Below are 20,664 nucleotides of genomic sequence, written 5' to 3'. Positions count from 1 at the left end.
TACAGTCAGGGTGCATTTAAAGACAATTTTACGTTAATCTAGATTAGAATGTTCTCATTTTAAAAATCTTTTCTTCAATTTAACCTTTCTATAGTAAAACAAAAAAAATCTGTAATTTGAAGTTATCGTTAAAACTGTCATAGAAAAAGTAATAGAAGATTCACAAGCAAAGAAGCAAACATTGTCCATTTGAACACAAGACACAATTCTTATCAGCTGTTATTTTATATTATTCTCATAAAAGTCATTTAGCAAAAAACAAAGAACATGGAAACAGTTTTCACTTTTAAAAATCATTTTAGGAGACTCTTATTTGGTTGCTGGAGGTTCATGATGGTAGCAGGTAATATTGTAATGAAACTCTAGTGCAACAAACCCAATTCACTAGCTCAAAATAATTGACAACAAACTAGTAGGCAGGTTCAATATTGTATATAGGGAAACACTTTAAGTAGTAAGTTCTAGACATATTTATAAATTAAATGCTTCAGTTAATGTAAGACAATAGTGGTTTCAAGCTGCAATTATCACAAGTGCTTTTTAAGTTTTTAAGCAACAACCTCGAGCACGTGCAACAATATAAATCACTGACAGGTTTTAAAAATGTAAAAAGAACATGATATACAAATGTCTACATAAATTATCCTTTGTGCAACTAAACACTAATTTCCCCATATACTGTATCTACAAACATAAAAAACTACATTATCATTACAAAAATACATATTTCATTGTTTGAATAAACACATTACTCCATGTATTAACTGAGGAGTGAGTAAATATGTATCCATTTAAAAAGCTGAGGGCACCAATATCAATTCATTTAAATGCCAATTACGACTAAAAATCTAAAATAACTAAACCATGATTTACTGGTTCTTTCGCTTTATCAAGCTTTGTTGAGAAGAAAACCCAGAAATTAGTTAACAGAAACAGAGCCCTTAGTACATTAACGTTACATATTAGTGTCAACAATTTCTACAAAATGATCAAACATACATTCTCACTCCTCTGTTTGGACAGCAGCATTCATTTTGTATAAGGCATGAGCATACAGTATCTTACCACTGCAATAAATGTTATCCCAAACATATTAAAACACTAGAACAGAAATTGGACATGAAAGCTGTTGCTGATACAAAAAGATGACGTTCAATTCAATTTCTGCAAGCTTGCTTGTAAAAATTCTGAAATATTCAGGAATGTGACTATGATTCAGAAAATAAAATCAAATTACTTGTCTACTCTAAACTGTTTCTGATTTACTTGAACAGAGATTTAATATTGATTGCTTATGGTGATTACGCTTGTGGAATTGCTTGAGCAAGTGCATGACATCTGCAATTAATGGACCAAAATGTAGCGTACAAACCATAGCCGCTTAACAGTCCGTATCAGTATAAAATATAAGACACATCCTTGTTATTTTAAACATACCGTTCTGAATCATAACGGAGGAATTAACCTCAAATGAGTCCTGGAATAAACGTTTTTACTCAATCAAATAATAATACTATCTGCTGCAAATATAACTTTCAACAAAGTCTAGAAGTTTAGTCTATTTTGAGTACTTTAGTGCAAATAAAGGAATTACATATTAATATGTAAACCAAGTTCCGTAAACCACTGATAAAATGTACAGTAAGACTTAAAGGTCTCTGCATTTTTTCTAATGGAAAAGTTTTTTTTTTTTAATTTTTAAAATGTATCAGCATAACAGAGTAAAAATGAACACATTTTAGAATTTCAATAATCACTTTAAAGAAAAGCATGTACTTGACCACAGACTCCAAAAGTTCATGCAAAACCTATTGATCCATGTTAATGTTTTAAGATTTTTAATCCCAGGTCAAAGATTAAGACTTGAATCCCACTGTGTGTTGACAAAAGATAAACATTTGTAAAATGTCTGTATTACGTTAAGAATATTATATGTGAACTTCTGATAAGTGATGAAATAACCTCATATTTATAGTCTTTGGAATGATAATCCTTTTTTAAATTAACTGAAACGTTCATAAGTTTATTTTAGTTTGCAGCCAATAAATTAATTAATTTACCACAAGCAATGCAGCGAACTTAATCCCTACTTCATGTCTGTTTATCACTTTCTCCATATTACATTCAAAATACACCGTCTACAATTGATACGCATCAATTTAATGAAAAAACCCCTGTAAAAAACCCATTGCACTCCAATATCGCACATACTGTACAGTATGTGATATTATCCTCTGGGCTGCTGGTATCTTACCCTATGTTACCCTGAAGTTCTCATACCCCACAGTCCGTGTTTCTGTCCAGCAGTTTTCGGTGGAGGGTGAGCAGGGTGGAGATGCAGGCCACGGACATGTGGAAGACCAGCTGCCAGATGTTCCTCACATCGAAGAGAAAAGCATTGCATAAGATGATGAGAATCAGGAGAGTGATGGCTTTCAACTTCTTCTGGCAGGTGTGGAACAAGTACAGATGACACTGTGTTGCAGAAAGAGAAGTAATCTGAGATAATGATCTAACAACAATGTACTTCTTCAAAGACTGTGTACATACAGTATAATCTATGTGGACTAAAACTGTTTACCTGACAAACACAGCAGACAAATGCCACAAGAAACGCAAGCACATTCCATAAACTATCATAATCATCCTGTAAAATAAATCCATAATTGGGAAAAACATCATGTAATATATGTATAGTAAAAAAAACATTTGGAACACAGTGTTACCTGAAAGGTGTATTCAATGAGGTGGACACCACGTATAAGGTTAAGGGCAGCACACATGATGTTAAGAACCAATGAGAGGATTCCAGGAGCTGAGACTGGTTCCAATCTTTGATTTTGTCCTTTTAAATCAACAGAAATAGATATTTAGCAACACCTAGAAATCTAAGTATATACCTAATGTGAAATACAGCTCTTCTGAATTAACCGTAGTATTTTTTCATTTGTGAGTACTATGAGGGCAAACCTGACGCAGTTGTTTGGTCCACATGCCCATTGGCTACTCCGTTGGCCAGCGTCACATCCCCCATGGTAAGAACCTGAGGAGGGCTGGTGCTGAGCTCTTCCTGCACCTCGACCAGGGTTACTTCCAGAGATGGACCTTTATTCTGATTATAATGGTGCTGAAGTTTTTGAATGGTACTGTCTGAAATGACATTACATTCGGTTCAGGCTGTAACAAAAACGTTGCCTGAATGTGTTACATATAAACCATGGATGACTAGTTGATTACAGTATTAGGTAAAGCGTTAATGCACTCTTCTAAATAAACTGTTTATTTATTTACTTACTACTACTGGCATCATTTATTACTCATGTAAAGCATAAACTACATTCTTCCGTCATCCTACCAAACTCCAAAAACGGGTACGGCCTGCTTGCCAGGGCCACCGCTGAGCTGTCAAAGCATGCTGTGAACTCCCAGCACAAATCGTCCAAGAAACAGAAGGCCATGGCTGCAGGGAGACCGCATGCACATACGGTCATGTAGGACACACCCTTGGATGAGAGGAAGCTGAAACACACAGAGATGCCACTTAGTTAACAAATGATTTCACTGCGCGGGCCCCAATTTCCTGGCTTATCTTGGATTCGGAAATCCAGGTAAACAAGGTCAGGCTAGAAACTAGAATCCCTCCTTTCTAGTATACTCCCCATTGATGACTATAAAATGTAGAAATTCAGACATTTTTATTTAAAGCTACACACAACACACTTTGGGACAAATGGGACAGTATGTCTGGAGCAACTTGGTGTTAAAGGGGTCATATGACATGTTTAAAACGAATATTATCGTTTGTTTTAGATGTAATGCAATGTGTATACACGATTCAAGGTTCAAAAACGCTGTATTTTCCACATACGTGAATGTTTGTATCTCCTCTTTGCCCCGTCTTTCTGAAACGCGGAGATTTTTTACAAAGCGAGTTGTGCTATGATTGGCCAGTTAACCAGTGCGTAGTGATTGGTCGAATACTGCAAGTGTGTGACGGAAATGTAACGCTTCTTACCATATTTTGTTCCAAAGCAATTGTACCGATAGGTACGCCCACCTTACTTGTGTAAACATTTGGGCGGTCTTAGTCAAGTCATACCACGAACTGACGTAGATTTGTGGGGGTGTGGTTACACGAGGCTTTTCAGGCAAGTCTGGGTGAGCATTCGCTTTTAGATAGAATGCAGCTTTTGTTCCAACACTTATATTTTTGCAATTTTACGTGTCTAATACATGCATTGGCAACTTATAACACACCAAAGACACAGAAAAACACGTATTCGCGCCATATGACCCCTTTAAACCTTTGTGTTATACTGTTATGGTTCACCATTCATTTCCCAGATATTTCCTAGGTTAAGATTCTAACCCTGATCTTCAATATCATTTATATCACCAACACCTCTAAGGAAGAGTCAGTGGGCCACAAAAGTAAACTTACTAAATGTTGAGCTCATGGCCCTTGATGATGCCTCTCTCTGGTAATATGTTTAAAGATTTAGACATCACTTTCAGCTGCTGCTTTCTCTCCTGAAGCTCCTTGTTATGCAGGAAATCAGTGGAGGCAGAGAGAGGGAGCCCATCCCTGATCCGGACAACGAAGGCAAACAGGATCAGTGACATGCTCCTCGTGCGTCTCTATGAGAACACATCCTGAACACAAAGCACAGTGAAGACAACTGCTATCACGTTGATCAAATTGGCTTATTCCTTATTTAAAGGTTTGGTTATCATTTTTGATGGTACATTAGAATTTGTTCATTTAATTTGGCAAATTAACTGAATTCACTTGTACTGTATTTCTGTAGTACAAGTATTCTAGAGTGCACTAGCAGGTGCAGATTCTGTAACGTTACGCTTTATCAACCGCTTACCTTCCAACAGCTCAATTCATTTAACACAGATTGTGTTACCTTAACAGAATATAAAAACGCACAGCACCCTAACGATTATCTTTAATGCACACAGAGTTATTTATGACTTATTGAAAAACAACCAGATTTCTGTCTCTCTGAATTATGGGAAAACAAACAGGAGCGTCAAAGGATGTCATTATTTCAAAATAAAAGTCTGCACGCGTCATTGTCCCTGGCAAGTAAATTTAATCCAGTATAAAATCCAGTTGTATTTTAAGCATAAAAGTAAATAATAAATAAACAATAAATAAAATTACTCCAAATTAAATAAATATTATTATTAAAATATATTAATAAATTAATCATTTCTTGTTGTTCTTTACACATCAAAACATTACAAATTAATCTTATTATATTTTGAATATTTATATTTTACTTTCCTCAAAAAATAAAGCACAAACAATATCACTGTAAGCGATGTAACATCATATTCAAGCAGCACAACTATTTTTGTAATTGTTGTGGGTGTCCGATAGTCGGCGACTGTGAGAAGCTACAGTCTATGGTGAAAAAAGAAAGTCGAGGAGCTGTAGAACAGAGCGGGTTTAGTAGTTGAGGCTTTTTTGCCTTTTTAACTATCGATATAGGTAAGTGTTAGCTATTAAATGGACACGTTTGTGATCTTTATATCATGATGCATATATCTGAGTCATATGGAATTAATTAGCACAAAGTCGCCTCTCGATATGTTTCTGTGATTGCTAGTTAGCTTTAACGTTAAATGGTAACCATTGCTAGCCAAATCGAAATGACTTTTAGAAATAAACCACTCAGTTTGAGTCTTTAAAGTTAATATTTATTTTATTTATTGTATTATGGTTACATTTGGTCCTTTTGCTTTATTTGGTCATTAGCCGTACTATTAGCTACCACCTGTGCTAATGTCTAGCAGTCGGCTAATTCACTCTTCAAACCTCTTTCGCTTTCACTTAATTTTTAAACAAGATGGGTTCCGTACAGCTTTATTAACTGAAGCATACTCAGAACGTATTCATAGTTATAATATTTAATTCATACATGAGTATTTTGTGTAATTTGCTACGTTCAATTGGTCGACAGTTTGTTTGTAGTTTTTGTAATCGGTGCTAATTGACTCCATTTGATTAAACTGTGATGATTCTATTCATTTTTATTATTAGAAGTATTGCTATTAGTATTATTTGCGGTTTTATTTGAAATTTTTAGGCATGACATTGCACTGCATGTATGTTATGCAATTGGACTCCTCTGTGCAGGAATGTCTCAGCAGATGCTTGGCCTTAAGATGTTTGCCATTTGTTTGACTGTGTCTTAACTTAGAAGAGAACAGAGATATGTTTATTTTAAACACTGTTATAGGTCAAGGTTTGTGAATCAACATTTGAAAGCTGATTCGAGAGCAGTGATTGTAATACAATATTTTTTCAGGTAGACTTGTAATATAATGCAAAGTAATTCTTCTATTTAGTTGAAATGATTTAGTGGATGGTCGTGACTGTAAGTTGCAACATTCAAGGGAAAGTGAATCAATGTTAGTGATATTTTAGATGTTTGTCGTGTGTGTACTTACTACATACTGGACAGCTCTAGTTTTGGAATGTTCAACCCCTTAATGAAGTATGTGTGAAAGCCCTCCCTTTATAAATAAAATCCAGTGCTATCTGTAAATATAGCCCCAAAATTGCACATATCTGCTTTAATTTGGGTTCTTAGTTTAGGATGTCCACATCACAATAATAATGTCTTATTCATCACATTTAAGTGATGTCCAACTGCAGACTCAGTGGCATTTGATGTCCAAAGCCTGGCAGCAGGGCGGTGCTCAAAAAAGGGGGTGGAAGTTAAGGTCGAAGGGACATGCATGGGGATTTGCATCTCATTGGTTGACAGAAACACTTGTTCACATGCTATGTGGCACCAGTTTATGCAACTTGAAACTGGAGAGGAACAACATCCTGAATATCTGAAATAAAGATGCTTTTTGAATGGTTAGGGCAGATTGTGAATGCAAGTTTTTATTGTGTTTTGCTGTGATTTGACACTACAGGCAGCCCACTCTTTACAAAATGAGGGTGAAAGATCGCCCTCAGTGCTATTTTGATGTGGAAATCAACAGAGATCCAGGTAAGAAATTGAAATGATTGGTATTCAAAAATAGACTTTAAGGTCAAATATTGAAATGGAGAAAAATGTTTTGAGAGGGAAATGCGTCATGTTTTGCTGAAGTTACTATTTATATTAATTAATAAGTTATTTTTTCTTGTTCTGTTCTTATCAGTGCATTTTCAACTATTAAAGTCATATTTATCAAGTTAAAGCTAGTTTTAATGATAAAATGTTTAAAAAATATATTGGGTTAATGCAAAAAATGTATGATCTTAAATTAGATAAAGCGACATAAAGGGATTTGTAAGCTAAACTATTTTGAGGATAAAGTAAACATTTCCAGAATAAATTTGTAGTATTATAAGATGGAAGTCATAATATTTTGATGATAAAGTCAAAATTGTGAAAAAGTCTTAATAATTTAAGAAGAAAGTCTTATTCCTACGTGGCACTACAACACTGTCGTAGTAAAGTATTAGCATGCTGGCAGTTTGCAGCCTGTGAGGAGCTCCTCTGGCTGTCCACACCCTGACCTGTTGTTTTAATGTGTCACAGATGTTGTGTACTCTGCGTACATAAATATCGTCTTGGCTTCATCTTAACCTACCGCTAAATATGTGTTTCAAAGCAGACACCTGTCCCATAAAGCCAACACCTTTCATTTTGTGATTTTAGGACCATTATTTTTCGCAGCAATTGCTTTAACACCCTATTTAGGTTACAGCTTGCAATTTATATGTATTTGACAAACCCATTTTAATTTGAATACTGTTGTATTTGAATGTGCATACTGAAGTCAACCTGAAAGTTCTAGTGAATTGAAGTGATTTGCGCTAAACCTGAAAATGCTGTTTTGCAGGCAAATTTTCTGACTTGTTAATTTCCTTTATCTCTTTCTCAGTTGGACGAATCGTCTTTCAACTGTTCTCTGATATTTGTCCCAAGACAAGCAAAAATTTCCTTTGTTTGTGCACTGGTATGTACACAGAATAACATATGTAACCTGATTTGTATTTACAGCATTTGCCTTGAAGACAGAAGCCACATTAATCTTTGTGTCTAGGAATGCTGGGTCAACACAGAGATTACTTTTCTTACCAGCCAGAGATGATGATAAAGGATATTATGTTAGACAGACACAAGAGACTAGTGCCTGTAGCCTTTTCTTTTGTGTTGCATACATTGAGTAACGTGGGTTCAATTTTAACAACCCCTCCGCCCCCTACATTCACTTTGATTCTGTAGGTGTTAAATGTCTTGCATGTTGATCAGATAGGATCAGTCTTTTGCTGTCTATGCATTTTCTTACAAAGCATAAAATGATTAAGTATACGCTATTAGGAAAGTCAACTTATTCAGGTTTTGATCATACAATAATTATGATTATCATTATGAAATTGTGATCTGTTTTAGGGGTGTCTTTGACTAAGGATTTACATAGTCGATTCAGAATTGTCACGTCTTGCCTATAGTCGACCGATAGTCGAATCGCTTGCTTTCAGTGCAGAGAATGACCAGGGCTGCGTTTCCCGATAACATTGTCTCTTAGCATGCTACGAAGACTCTAAAGGTACACCTTAACTACAGTTATACATTTTCTAGGCGTGTTTCCTGAACTATACCTTAGGACAGTGGTCACCAACCCTGTTCCTGGAGATCTACCGTCCTGCAGACTGCAGCTCCAACCCTGCTTCAGCACACCTGTCTGTAATTATCAAGCAAACCTGAACACCTTGATTAGATAGTTCAGGTGTGTTTGATTGGGGTTAGAGCTGAAATCTTCAGGAAGGTCGATCTCCAGGAGCAGGGTTGGTGACCACTGCCTTAGGAGGTTACTTTCTTACGTCCCACGTTACCAGGTGTTGTCCACAGCGGTGGCGCTGAATTAATGGATATCGAGCGTTTAAAAATCAATTCACTCTATACAGGGACTGCTTCACTGCATTATGTGAGGTAGCGGCGTTCTTTATAAAATAAGCACTTTAGAATTAGCTTAAGTTGCATTTATTAGGACTCCTAGGATAAAAATAAACCAAATTGCAAACTAAATCCAACCATGGATATAATTTAATTGTGCGAACCCTCAATCTCATGCCCAAATGTATCAACCCGCTACACTAACTAGTAGTAGTATGGTCATTTATATCAAAGGTTCTCAAACATTGGGTCATAAGGAGGGTCACGTAAAGCCACTTGCTGTTGCGGTGCATTAAAAAAGTTTATTCCAGCAACTAACAAATAGACTGTAGTTCACACATTTATTGTGCTTGGATACTGGATGCGCAAGCAGCACATTTACGGCGCGAAGCATGTAGCTTATGGCCTCATTTATTAAATCATTAAAATATAATCAACATTATTAATCCCACTTACAATATCAAGGGGAATATAATAAACAAGTATGCCATAATTGTGCAGCCCTTCAATAAGCTATTTTGATATTGCAATTAAACTTATTCATTCATGACAAGAAAAATAAAAAGTAAAGGGAGTGAATGTGTTTTTTCCCTATTTTCTATTTAAAAGGTGTGCCATGATATAGCCTACCTTTGATTATACCTGTGTTTGGGAACCCCCTAATGTATATTATCATAATATATGTTGCTATACTGTCTGTATTTACTCAATAAAAGTGCAGAACGCGGAACATATAATCAACAGCTATAGCAGGAAAAACAACTAGATCTGAATTTAGGGGCTGCTCAGGCTCCGTTGAGTTTGTCTTGACACAGTTATACCAACAAGATTCAAAAGCTGCTGAATTTGCTGCCATGGCAGGTTACATTTTCTATAATTATAATGGCAGCATAAATTGTAGCCAGGTTTTCACGGATTAAATGCACTGAAATGCTCCACGGGTGTGATGTAAAGAAGCTTTTTTCACAGTCGCCATGTGGCGGGGTGAACTCTTAACAGTGATAAGGTATAGCTTAGAGAAGGTATACTTAACTAAGAACGTTTAGGGAAACACATATTAACGATAAGGTACAGCTTAAGGTATAATTTAAGACCGACGTAGCGTTAAGAAGGTTTTCGGGAAACGCGGCCCTGTTCTGAAAGTCTGCGCCGTGCTTGCTATATGCGGTGATTTTGATTATTTATTATTATTTTTTGTATCATGCAGTGCAAAGTTCAGTCTAAGTCATCTGCGGGTGCGTGCGGTACGTGCTGCTTCTCTATATCGGTCTCATAGCACAGAAGATGCGGAGAGACGCTATCCTGTGTTGGGTCATAGCCAGACCTCGCACTCATCTGCGCCAGGGGCTTCGGTACCAACCCTAAAAATGTCCCATTTCTTTACATCATGAATAATGTTTTTGGTGGCGCAGTGCGTGCTGTCTGCTATGCCACTGCCCATATAACCAAAATGGAATGATCCCTATTGCATTACACCTCTGCGAAGATTCGACTGTGAGATTGGTAGTCGAATCAGGCTCCTCCTATCGAAGCATTGAATCTTCGACTATTCGGGGTCACCCCTAATCTGTTTACAGTCGATGTACTTACACTATGTGTTTTTAGTTATCACAAATGTTGTCTTGCTATTTACAGGTGAGAAAGGCAGTGGCAAAACTACAGGAAAACACTTATGCTATAAAGGCTCAACTTTCCATCGAGTGGTAAAGAACTTCATGATCCAGGGGGGTGATTTCACTGAGGGTATGTTCCATTGTTCTTAACTGACCACAAAATTGTGTCTTTTTACTGGTTATGTTCTAGTATAGTATCTTGTCAGTGATGTGTGTGTTTTCTGTGTTTAGGCAATGGAAGAGGAGGAGAATCTATATATGGTGGTTTCTTTGAAGGTAAGCCATGTTCAGTACATCATCCAAAACTCAATAACCTTAACAAGGTCCCTCGACTTTATTTTTTCTTATTCATTTTAACAATGTGCATGACTGTTGAATGGCCATATCAGTTTCGTGCATGAACTATCAGCCATTTTTTTTATTTCGCTGGAGATGTTGTCGGTAATTTAACATTTATGTTTTTGTGATCTTATAATGATCTGAGCCATCGTGGAGAATAGGGATTTTAATTTAATAAACGGTCCAATCTTCTTGCCTAAAATGTCAACATATTCTTCTATTTATAGAGAATGTGGTCTTTTGCAAAATGAGAAGGTAAGATGTGCACAGTGCAGTAACACAATCTAGACTGAACAATTCCCCCTTCCCATTTCATAATGTGAACCATGGCAAAAACGTCCACACTGCACAGTGTGCTCATGGATGTGAGGACCATGAAAGTGTTTTTAATGAACAATTTTGTTGCATTATGTTTCTCTTTATTTTCCCAGGATTGGTTGTATTGTAATATCTTGATTGTAATCGAACCTTGCATAAACATTTGGCCCAACTTGACAACAGTGTTAATGTTTGGAATAATAGTTTTAATAGAATCCAGATAAGAAAATCGTATTGATAAAACAATATTGACGACTCTGATCAGATGCTTTTTAAAGCAAGATTCCTTCCCATAAACTACCTTCAAGTGACTAGCAAGTTGCATATGATGACTGTGGTGTAATGAAGACATATTGGCTATTTACCAGAAAAGAGAGGAACATTTTGATATGTCCCGATGTCAGTAGAGATTACAGTGGAAAACAATGCTAGCTAAGCCTTTTCCTGAGGTCTTGAATGGATGTCTCTTTGTCTGTTTCGCCTTGACATGTTTTTGTTTTGTTTTGTAAAAATCACTCAGTGTCCTTGTTTGTCTATATCTCTCTTCAACAGATGAGAACTTTACTCTCAAACATGACAAAGCCTTCCTCTTGTCAATGGCCAACCGTGGCAAAGACACGAATGGGTCTCAGTTCTTCATGTAAGTTCTGCTTACTCTGATATAAGACACAGAGTGTGTGCGTCTTTGTGTACAAACAATCATTCATTACCAGACCTTCAGATCACCATTTAATATGACTGATTGGTCACTATTAAATGACACATGCGTATGTTTAGATTAAGTATTATTCCAGTAGTATTCAAGATTTTTTCTCTAGAAACAGTGGTGCAGTCTTTGACTATATGGTATTTTAAATTTAATATTAAAATTTGAACATGTGTGCATCTTAGGTTGACACATCAATACAACCTTACTATCACTAGTGAATATGAAAGCACAAAAAAGATACTTCCTCCTTATTCACTGGAAGATTAAAAAGATCATCTTATGCCCAAAGTATACTGTGCTTTTTACGTGTATGCAAGCGTGCATACAGTACTGATGACGAAAGTTTGTCGTGCTCACTGTATGCTTTCATGTAAAAACACGTACTTTGGGCATAGCTTTCCCTTTTGCTGTTCACACTGTCCAACCTTTCCAGACCTCCACAATCTCTCTACCATGTATGATTTTCTTACTCTTTTATTTTGGTGACTATACATGTTCATGTCGGATGCAGGTGCCCTAAACATTTTCATCTCCTTTTTCCTTTATCAATGTGCATATATTTTATAAAGTAACAACATTTATTTACTACAAATGAATTACAATTTTCTCTTGCCATTTTTGTGTAAAATTTGCAGAAACTCTAGCATCCTGCTCTACTAAGGTAAAGTGTCTCTCCGAGGCTGTGCTTCTATCTCCTGACTGTGTATTTCTGGTTGCTTTTAGCTAGCAATGGCTTCTTGTTTACCTTTTCAAATCATGTTTTTACTATATTTAAAACCTTCTCTCCCAGCACTGAAACAACTGAGAAGGTCTTCAATTATTGGTGTGTTTCAGGTTTAGTGATTCAGGACGTATTTTCTGTATTGTTTACTGTCTTCCATGAACGCCCTTTTGGTTTCTAATTGAAGATTGTCTATATTTATAATTAAATGAATTTGAATCAAAGTTTTATTGATTTTTTGACCTGTGCACACACCTGAGTTTCTTGTATATTCAAATATTTATTGTTAGTTTTTATTTTTTGAGGTTGAACTATCATTCTGACTTTATATTATATTGCAATCACTACTGGTTTAAAATTTCTCTGCATTTGAATTAAGATTGTTTGGCACTTGTTGTGTAGAACATTTTGTCATAACGATATTTTTCTAAAACGTTCCTCTATTTTTTCCTACATGTGCCTGTTTGACGATCTGTCCTGGCCAACATTATCTAATGGATGACAACAGAACTACAAAGCCGGCACCTCATTTAGATGGGTATGTTTATCAACATCTTGGTGGTTTAAAGGGATAGTTCACCCAAAAATGAAAATTGTGTCATAATTTACTAACCCTCATGTCATTTTAAACTTGTATGAGTTACTTACTTCTGCAGAACACAAAATATTGAAAAAAATATTGGGACCCAACGACGGTGCCGTCGTTTATTTTTCTTCAAAATATCTCATTTTGTGTTTTGTTGAAGAAAGTAACTCTAATAAATTTCATTTTAGGGTGAACTATCACTTTAATAGTAACTATATAGTTGAGCTGTAGTATTTTTTACATTCATTTCTGATTTTCTTATTCCCGTGATGTCCGTTTATCTTATTAAGAGTGCATGTGGTCTTCGGGCTGGTCATCTCTGGTTTTGAGGTGATAAAGAACATTGAAGGGCTGAAGGCAGACTCAGCCAGCAGACCGTATGCTGACGTCAGAGTGATTGACTGTGGACAGCTGATCACAAAGTCTGCTAATGACGGTAAACATGCTTCTGTGTAAAAGACAAACTAGGAATTTTGGCTGTAGACCTGCTGTCTGTCATTATGCTTTTTGAACTTGTCATTGCCTAATGGGAAATATTTTTTATTTGCATATCGACTGCATTGTGGAGGTGAAACAGTGTTTAAAATTAGAACTGTGAAAGGTCATCAAACAAATATACGTCTGTTTGACAGGTGCAAAAAAAGAATTCTGACCCCCCTTAAGTCACTGTGTCCTAACCAGGCATGACGTGACAGCATCAAGTGATTAATCACATTCTCTATGCTAATCCTTCATGCTAAGTTTTTATCCCAAACATTCATGACAACTCATTGGTCCAGAATTATGCTTTACATAGTTGTCTATTAAATATAAGATATTTTCTTGTCGGCGCCAATAGCCTGGTGGTTATTGCTCCGACATAGCGCTAGTAAGCTCACGGCGACCTGAGTTTGATTCCCGTCTCGTGCAGTCATTTGCCTATCCTGCTCCCCTGTCTCTACCCAGGACTTTCCTGTCACCTCTCCACTATCCTATCACAATAAAGGCAAAAAGTCCAAAAATATGATGTAAAAAATCATATATTTTCTGATATCCTGCAAGTGTTGATTTGTGCAATTTTTTGCTTTCAAACCACACAGTCTGTATTAGTCATGTCATAGATATATACAAAGAATAAATAAATTACATTGTTTCATTGATCTTGTTTTTAAACTAAGTTTGTTCTTGTCTTCTGTAGTGCTCCAAGGCAAGAGGAAAAAAGTCTTCTATTCTGAGGATGACTCCCGGAGTTCTTCAGAGTTGTCTTCACATTATTCCTCCTCAGCAGAGACTGGAGAGGAATCTGATCAGAAGCATGTCTCTAGAAAGAGGAAAAGATCTTCAAAGAGCAAACACTCAAAACGGAAAAGAAGAGAGACAAGGAGGAGAGAAAGACAGGGCGTTAAAACAACAGGACATGGAAGGTGGATGAGCTTTATTTTCTTTCATGGAGTCAAAGCATCAGTATTTCATATCTAGCCAAAGAACATTAAACATCTATATTTGATACTGTTTCTCACACATTTTTAGATACATCAGTGGTTTGGGTGGTCTTTTTTTCTTGGCTAACAGAAATATCCTTACTGTTTGCTTTTCCTGATTCACAGTCATGCTGAGGGAGCGATGGCAGAGGAAGATGATGGTGAGTTTGAGCAGAATGTGAAAAGAGAGAAGCCTGTGGTTCGACCAGAAGAGATCCCACCCGTGCCAGAGAATCGTTTCCTGCTCCGCCGAGACATGCCTACCCAGGAGGAGCCTGTCAAAATGTTAGTCTCTTGTACAGTTTAACAAACAGATGTTCTTGGTCTCACCCCAACATCCCAAGACTCTTCTGTTTTCCCTACAAGTTGATAAGTAAAATGAACGGGTCAATATTAGTGGCGTTTAAAACCTTTTTGAAACATTGATTTTTGAAACTACAATTTTTGTTTTTTTATAGGGCTATACAGGAATCAGACGCAGCACCAAATGACCCTAAACCAGCTGTCACAAATTCTGGACGTAAGATCAAAGGCCGGGGCACTATGGTATGATAGCCATGAACTGCATTCATAGTACACTACTATGTTTGAGTTTTTAAACATTTCCCTTACTTCATAAGCTGCTTTTAGTGTCTATAATTTTTAAGTAAATGAAAATGAAAAATCTATACATTTTATGTATAATTCTAATGAAATTGTTACCTCTAACAGTTGACAGTGACTTTATTTTTTCCAAAGAGATACCATACGCCGCCTCGGTCAAAGTCACGATCAGAGTCAGAAGAGGAAAGGGGAAGTAGTGAGACCCCCCCACACTGGAAAGAGGAAATGCAGAGGACGAAGGCTTACCAGCCCCCCAGTGTGGAGAGATGGAGCAAAGGAGAAAAGTATGTTTTACACCAATTGAATATGGTGTCATGTTATCAAATAAATATCATAAAATCTTATTTGAATAAACTAGTGTGACTCTTTCAGAGAAATTGCACACATCATGGTAAAATTGAGATTCTTGTTGATATTCTTAAAAAAATCAGCTTAAAAAATCGTGCATTTTGTAGGTTGATAAAGCATGGTTGAAACGCAGGTTTTTACCTAAAGCAATTTTACTTTTATTCAAACAGATGGGATGACAGAAGTGACACCCCATGGTCTAGGTCAAGATCAGAAGAGCGTTCTGTAAGCGAAGCCTCTGTATATTCCAGCCAACATCGGCCCAGTAAAGTAAAAAAGAAAAGCAAACGCAAGAAGAAAAGCAAAAAACAAAAACACTCTAAAAAACATAAAAATGACAAGCCCAAGGATACCTGGCTGTCTGAGGGAGAGATGTCCGGGTCCTCGGGCAAGAGGTCAAAACACTCCAGCCGTGCTGAAAGGAGACCACGCTCTCGTTCTTATTCCCATTCTACCTCACCTCACTCCCACAGGTCCTATCGATCCAAGTCAGACAGTAGACGTTACTCATCTTATTCTTCTAGAGATTCACGATCTTATTCCAGGTCTAGGTCCAGAAGTAGACCTTATTCCAAAAGTCACTCAAGGTCTGATCGATCTTCTTTGAGGTCAACTGGAAGTCAATCAGGGTGTACTGTTACACAGTCTAGATCACTGTCTCGTTCTCGGTCCAGACACAGGACTAGGTCAAGAAGCAGGTCAAACTCTAGATACAGAACATCACAACATTCTAGAAAAAAGAATTTGGTGAAATCCCCTCGAATGTCAAAGTCCTCCGAGGGTGGTGTTTCCAAGTTGGACAAAGGTGAAGAACCTAAAGCCCCACCGGCTGCGTCTTCCGAGAGTGTCTCTGTTTTGCCTTTGAGTGACAGTCCACCTCCCTCTCGATGGAAACCAGGCCTAAAACCTTGGAAACCCTCCTACATAATTTTTAAAGAGATCACCCCAAAGTCAGTCCCATCTTCAGAGACAGTTATCAGCCCATCAGCTAACGTACCTCTGGAGACATTGTCCTCTCCCAAACCAGACACAGTGCTTAGTCAAATGGGTCCTAGTAAGAGTAACAGTAAAGTTTCTGATAGACTCCTGCAAAACAGTTTCTCCAGGAGCAGCTCATCCACTCGGTCTAGAAGCAGCAGCCGATCTTCTACCTACAGTAGGTCAGAATCATATGGTTCATACAACAGAAGATCTGGTGAAAAGAAAAAACATAAGTCTTTCAAAAACAACCACAAGAATGCACATCATTGCAAGAGCAACAGGAATGCAAATCACAGCAGTGGTCTAAAAGATACACCTCACTTCTCGGAGAATGTGTCAGATAGTCCTATTCCCAGACACAGCGATTCTTTTCTGCCTGATCATCAGACGGTGGTAATAAAAGACAAAAATCCTAAACTGTGGATAGAACCATTAGTGGACAAAAGCAGTAAATCGGGATGGGAAAGTGAAGGAGAGAACTCAAGTAAGGCTAATACTGCTGCCGAGCATAACCAACCCTCTGTTATAGATGAAGGAAGGCTTACCGAAATGAAAAAGAGGCAGATTTTGTCTCGCTGCTGGGAGTCTGAGAGTGACTCTGAAATGCATGTTAAAACAGTTGTAGGTGAGGCCAAACATATGTCTGAAAAAGAGGAGGGGGAGGCCAGTTCAGAGTCTGAGTCTGAAGGCACTTTTTGGCCCTTGAACAGATCAAGCAGAGGTGCAGAAGTGTCTGAGGAATTGAAAACTGATGAGAAACCTTCCAATGCAGACACAAAAACTGTGAAGCGCAAGAGCAAGAAAGGCAAGCGGAAACACAAGCACAAACGGCGGAACTCTTCCAGGTCAGGATCTCACAGATCCAAAAAAAAGAAATCCAAAAAGCATCAAAAGCCAAAAGAGACTTTCCAATGGCAACCTCCTCTGGAATTTGGCGATGAAGGTGAGGAGGAAGATTCTGTCGCTCCAGCAAAACATTTAGACCATGCCGATGCTGTCAATGAAGGAGCAAAAAGACGGGTAAAGGCTGAACGGGTCAGGACCTACAGTTCTGAGAATAAAGACGACCAAAAGACTCACAAGTCGCCACAAGATAAATGGGCTACTAAAGGAATTGATGAAAAGACAGCAAGAAATCCAGTTCAAAGCCACCCAGAGATTCATCCCAGTCATTCAGACAATAACTTGCCAAACAACCAAAACAGACCAAAAGACCAAAAAAAAGTTAAGATGTCTACTCCAGATTACATCCCAGAGGCTGAGCAACCAGGACCGAAAGCCATTGGCTTTTCCCCACTGAAAAATATTCTTAATACTAGTAGCGCACTTGTACCACCTCCTACAGAAAAAGAAAACTCCTTTACTATCAAATCCGCCTTCACTCCTGACAGCCTGAAAGAGGAAACTGATGACACTTCAATCTCAGCAGTTGAAAATAAATGGAAACCTTTGACTGGCATGACTGCTGTGCAGGTTGTTACTACAAAACCTCTGGTTATGAAAATAAACAAACCACAAAATCAGTTGGAAAGAAAGGCCCAAGGCCTCAAAATTGAGATCAAGACCAAGAACAGAGTACGACCGGGATCGCTCTTTGATGAGGTTCGAAAGACTGTTCGGTTAAATCAGAGACCCAGAAATCAGGACAGCTCCAGTGAAGAGGACTCTCCTCTGGCAACGGGTGAAAGAGACGGATCTCATAACCACTCTCGGGACAAGTCACAGTCCGTGTCCAGTCACAGGTCCCACCGCAGGAGTAGGTCCCGTTCGTATAGCCACTCCAGGAGCAGGTCAAGAAGCTACACTTACTCTTCCAGGTCTGATACTGTAAACAAAAATTGTATTTGTTGAAATTTGAAGTGGGTGCATGTTTGATATACACGTATGTTCATTTCTTCCACAAAGGAGCTACAGTAGAAGCAGGAGTAGAGACAGTAGAGGGCGCTCTCGTTCTCGAAGTAGTACTTACCGAAGTTATCGTAGGTAAGTTTAAAATAGCATTCTCTGATAATTCACATAATTCGATGTGTATGGTCAATACAAACATAGCATGGTCATATTGTTTCAGCCACACGGGGAGTCGAAGTCGCTCTAGAAGTCGGCACAGAGGCCGTCACAGATCAAGGTGAGCATGGAGTCAAGATCACATGTTCCTTCATTTTTCTTTGAGTTTCTTAAATATGTTTTTTAAAATACAGGTCTGACTCTGACTATAGCTACTCTAGCCGAAGTCGCAGTCGTAGCAGGAGGAGTGGGCGCACGAGAAGCGTCAGTTCTGACCGCAAGTCTAGGTACATCATAAACCTATTACATCAAACACGTTCACCTTGAATTGGATAATGTGCATAACTTAATCTTGTTTTTTATTGTCTGTCCTCACATTCAGGTCATATCGTTCCTATAGCCGCAGTTCCTCCAGGGGGCGAAGTCATAGTCGATACAGTTGAATTTCAGAGGACATGATGCCTTTAGTCATGTATCGCTGAGTTTAAGTTTTGGAATGTAAATACTTCCTTATGTATTGCATCATCATGTACTGTGTAATAACAGTTTGGTTTTGGTGTATTTTTCAGAGAAAGATTAAATATGAATGTACCATTAAAACAATATAAATCCCTGCTAATTCTGGTCCGCTTTTATAATTTCCCTAGCAAAAGTTTCCTAGGAACAGAGAATCCCTCCAACTGTAATACCAAGATTGTATATTCTTTATAAAGCAGCCATTTACCTCACTTTTTTCAGCATGTGAAAACACATGTATGTTATTTTTGGTATCTTAAGTTACTGTAGACACGGAAGGGATATGTTTCATTGTAGGCCAAATAAGTGAATGGTTACCCTTTAATGTATTCTTAGGGTGTATATTAAAACATAAAGTCTTGCTTGTTGAATGTATCTAGTGCTGTCTATTAATACACAATTTATATATAATAATCTAAATGTGTCTGTATGTGTTTGTGAGATCTTGTAGCCTCTGCATTCTGTTTTTGTATGTTAGAATGACTTTTCCAAACCTATAGTATTGTCATTGAGAGATGCTTTAGGATGTTGATTGAAATACTTTGGTTCTTTCAGTATTATGTGCACACAGCAAGGTGCATTCCAGCATACAAGGTCATGAGAGATATATTTCCCCATCTCTGTATGTGCAGTTCATGTCGATCAATAATTGTTCAGCTGTAGATGTAGAGTACAGCTGAGATCGAGTATAAATGTTATTCGGTGCAATGGCCCTTTAAAACTTCTGACAAAAAGCCCATATGATCCCCGTGCTCCAATCACCAATTCCTACTGCAAAAGCAGCCTCTGCATTTTTGTCTGTCTGAATGCTAGCACGGCGAAAAACACTGAGGGGAAGGAAAACTGAAGAAATGTGAAAACACGGCGAGCGGAAGTCCGGCGATAATGGATTTACTCGCGCACTGCTTCGATGCTCGCGATATCGGATCAAAAATGGCAAGTAGAAAACGTCCATATTTTTAAGGTCTACATTTTATATTGCTATTTTGAACGACTTGGCTAGGCCGATGGAAACTTAAAGTAGTTTGTCCCGGGATGCGTCTGACTTCTGCATGTTAAATTGCAATAATATTAAACCGCGTAATGAAGTTTGCAACTTGTACGGAGACGGACGTTGGATGGGTTACAAGAATGCAATGGCCACAATAGCTACATTGTTGCATTTCAAGAGTTAAATTCCCTCACTTCAGTGTTCTTCAGCAAGGATCAGGTCGCGACTGGTGCATTTTTGGACATTGATGTGCATCACGAATTTAAAGTCCAACGCACTGTTATGTTTAATTTCGACACCATATACTTGTGAAATAATGTTGACTTTGTCAGACATGGAAAAACTTAAATCCATCTTTCTCTGCTATTTTCATGTTTAGCAATAGCTAGAGGGCGAGGTGAGGGGCAGTAGAATGGAAGCAGGGTTGCGAAGGGGTCATTTTAGGATACGTCATTAAAAATAAAACATGTGCACTGTGGTACAGTCGTGCTGTAATCCTGTGGCCCGCTCACATCTGGAAGCCGGGTTGATATTTGGGTCAGGTCACTGCTTGATAG

General features: G+C 37.8%; 2 protein-coding genes across 4 annotated transcripts; one reads left to right on the top strand and one right to left on the bottom strand.

Annotated features, from left to right (window-relative positions):
- Window positions 1-206: 206 nt before the first annotated feature.
- On the bottom strand, window positions 207-5,040 carry sec22c (SEC22 homolog C, vesicle trafficking protein). Its single transcript, XM_057322589.1, has 7 exons — window positions 4,875-5,040; window positions 4,442-4,653; window positions 3,356-3,519; window positions 2,971-3,150; window positions 2,727-2,845; window positions 2,582-2,647; window positions 207-2,475 (listed from the first exon to the last, which is right to left on the bottom strand). Exons 2-7 carry the CDS (start codon window positions 4,621-4,623, stop codon window positions 2,275-2,277), a joined length of 912 nt encoding a protein of 303 aa, XP_057178572.1. The 5' UTR covers window positions 4,624-4,653; window positions 4,875-5,040; the 3' UTR covers window positions 207-2,274.
- Window positions 5,041-5,401: 361 nt separating this feature from the next.
- Window positions 5,402-19,219, top strand: nktr (natural killer cell triggering receptor). 3 transcript variants are annotated; one of them, XM_057322437.1, is made up of 17 exons: window positions 5,402-5,503; window positions 6,943-7,019; window positions 7,903-7,977; window positions 10,554-10,661; window positions 10,763-10,807; window positions 11,741-11,828; window positions 13,127-13,156; window positions 13,495-13,640; window positions 14,382-14,607; window positions 14,791-14,949; window positions 15,123-15,210; window positions 15,403-15,551; window positions 15,786-18,413; window positions 18,502-18,579; window positions 18,665-18,721; window positions 18,813-18,887; window positions 18,983-19,219. In XM_057322437.1, exons 2-17 carry the CDS (start codon window positions 6,962-6,964, stop codon window positions 19,041-19,043), a joined length of 4,071 nt encoding a protein of 1,356 aa, XP_057178420.1. In that variant the 5' UTR covers window positions 5,402-5,503; window positions 6,943-6,961; the 3' UTR covers window positions 19,044-19,219. The 3 variants fall into 3 exon arrangements, with proteins under 3 accessions (XP_057178420.1, XP_057178418.1, XP_057178421.1); XM_057322435.1 differs by having other exon boundaries at window positions 18,795-18,887; XM_057322438.1 differs by lacking the exons at window positions 5,402-5,503; window positions 6,943-7,019; window positions 7,903-7,977; window positions 10,554-10,661 and adding an exon at window positions 11,098-11,125 and having other exon boundaries at window positions 18,795-18,887.
- Window positions 19,220-20,664: the final 1,445 nt, after the last annotated feature.

The sequence above is a fragment of the Triplophysa rosa genome, linkage group LG23 (genome assembly GCF_024868665.1).
Source record: "Triplophysa rosa linkage group LG23, Trosa_1v2, whole genome shotgun sequence".
NCBI lineage: Eukaryota > Metazoa > Chordata > Actinopteri > Cypriniformes > Nemacheilidae > Triplophysa > Triplophysa rosa.
The sequence above is the reverse complement of the archived record's forward strand: the minus strand, read 5'-3'. Positions and strand labels throughout refer to the sequence as shown.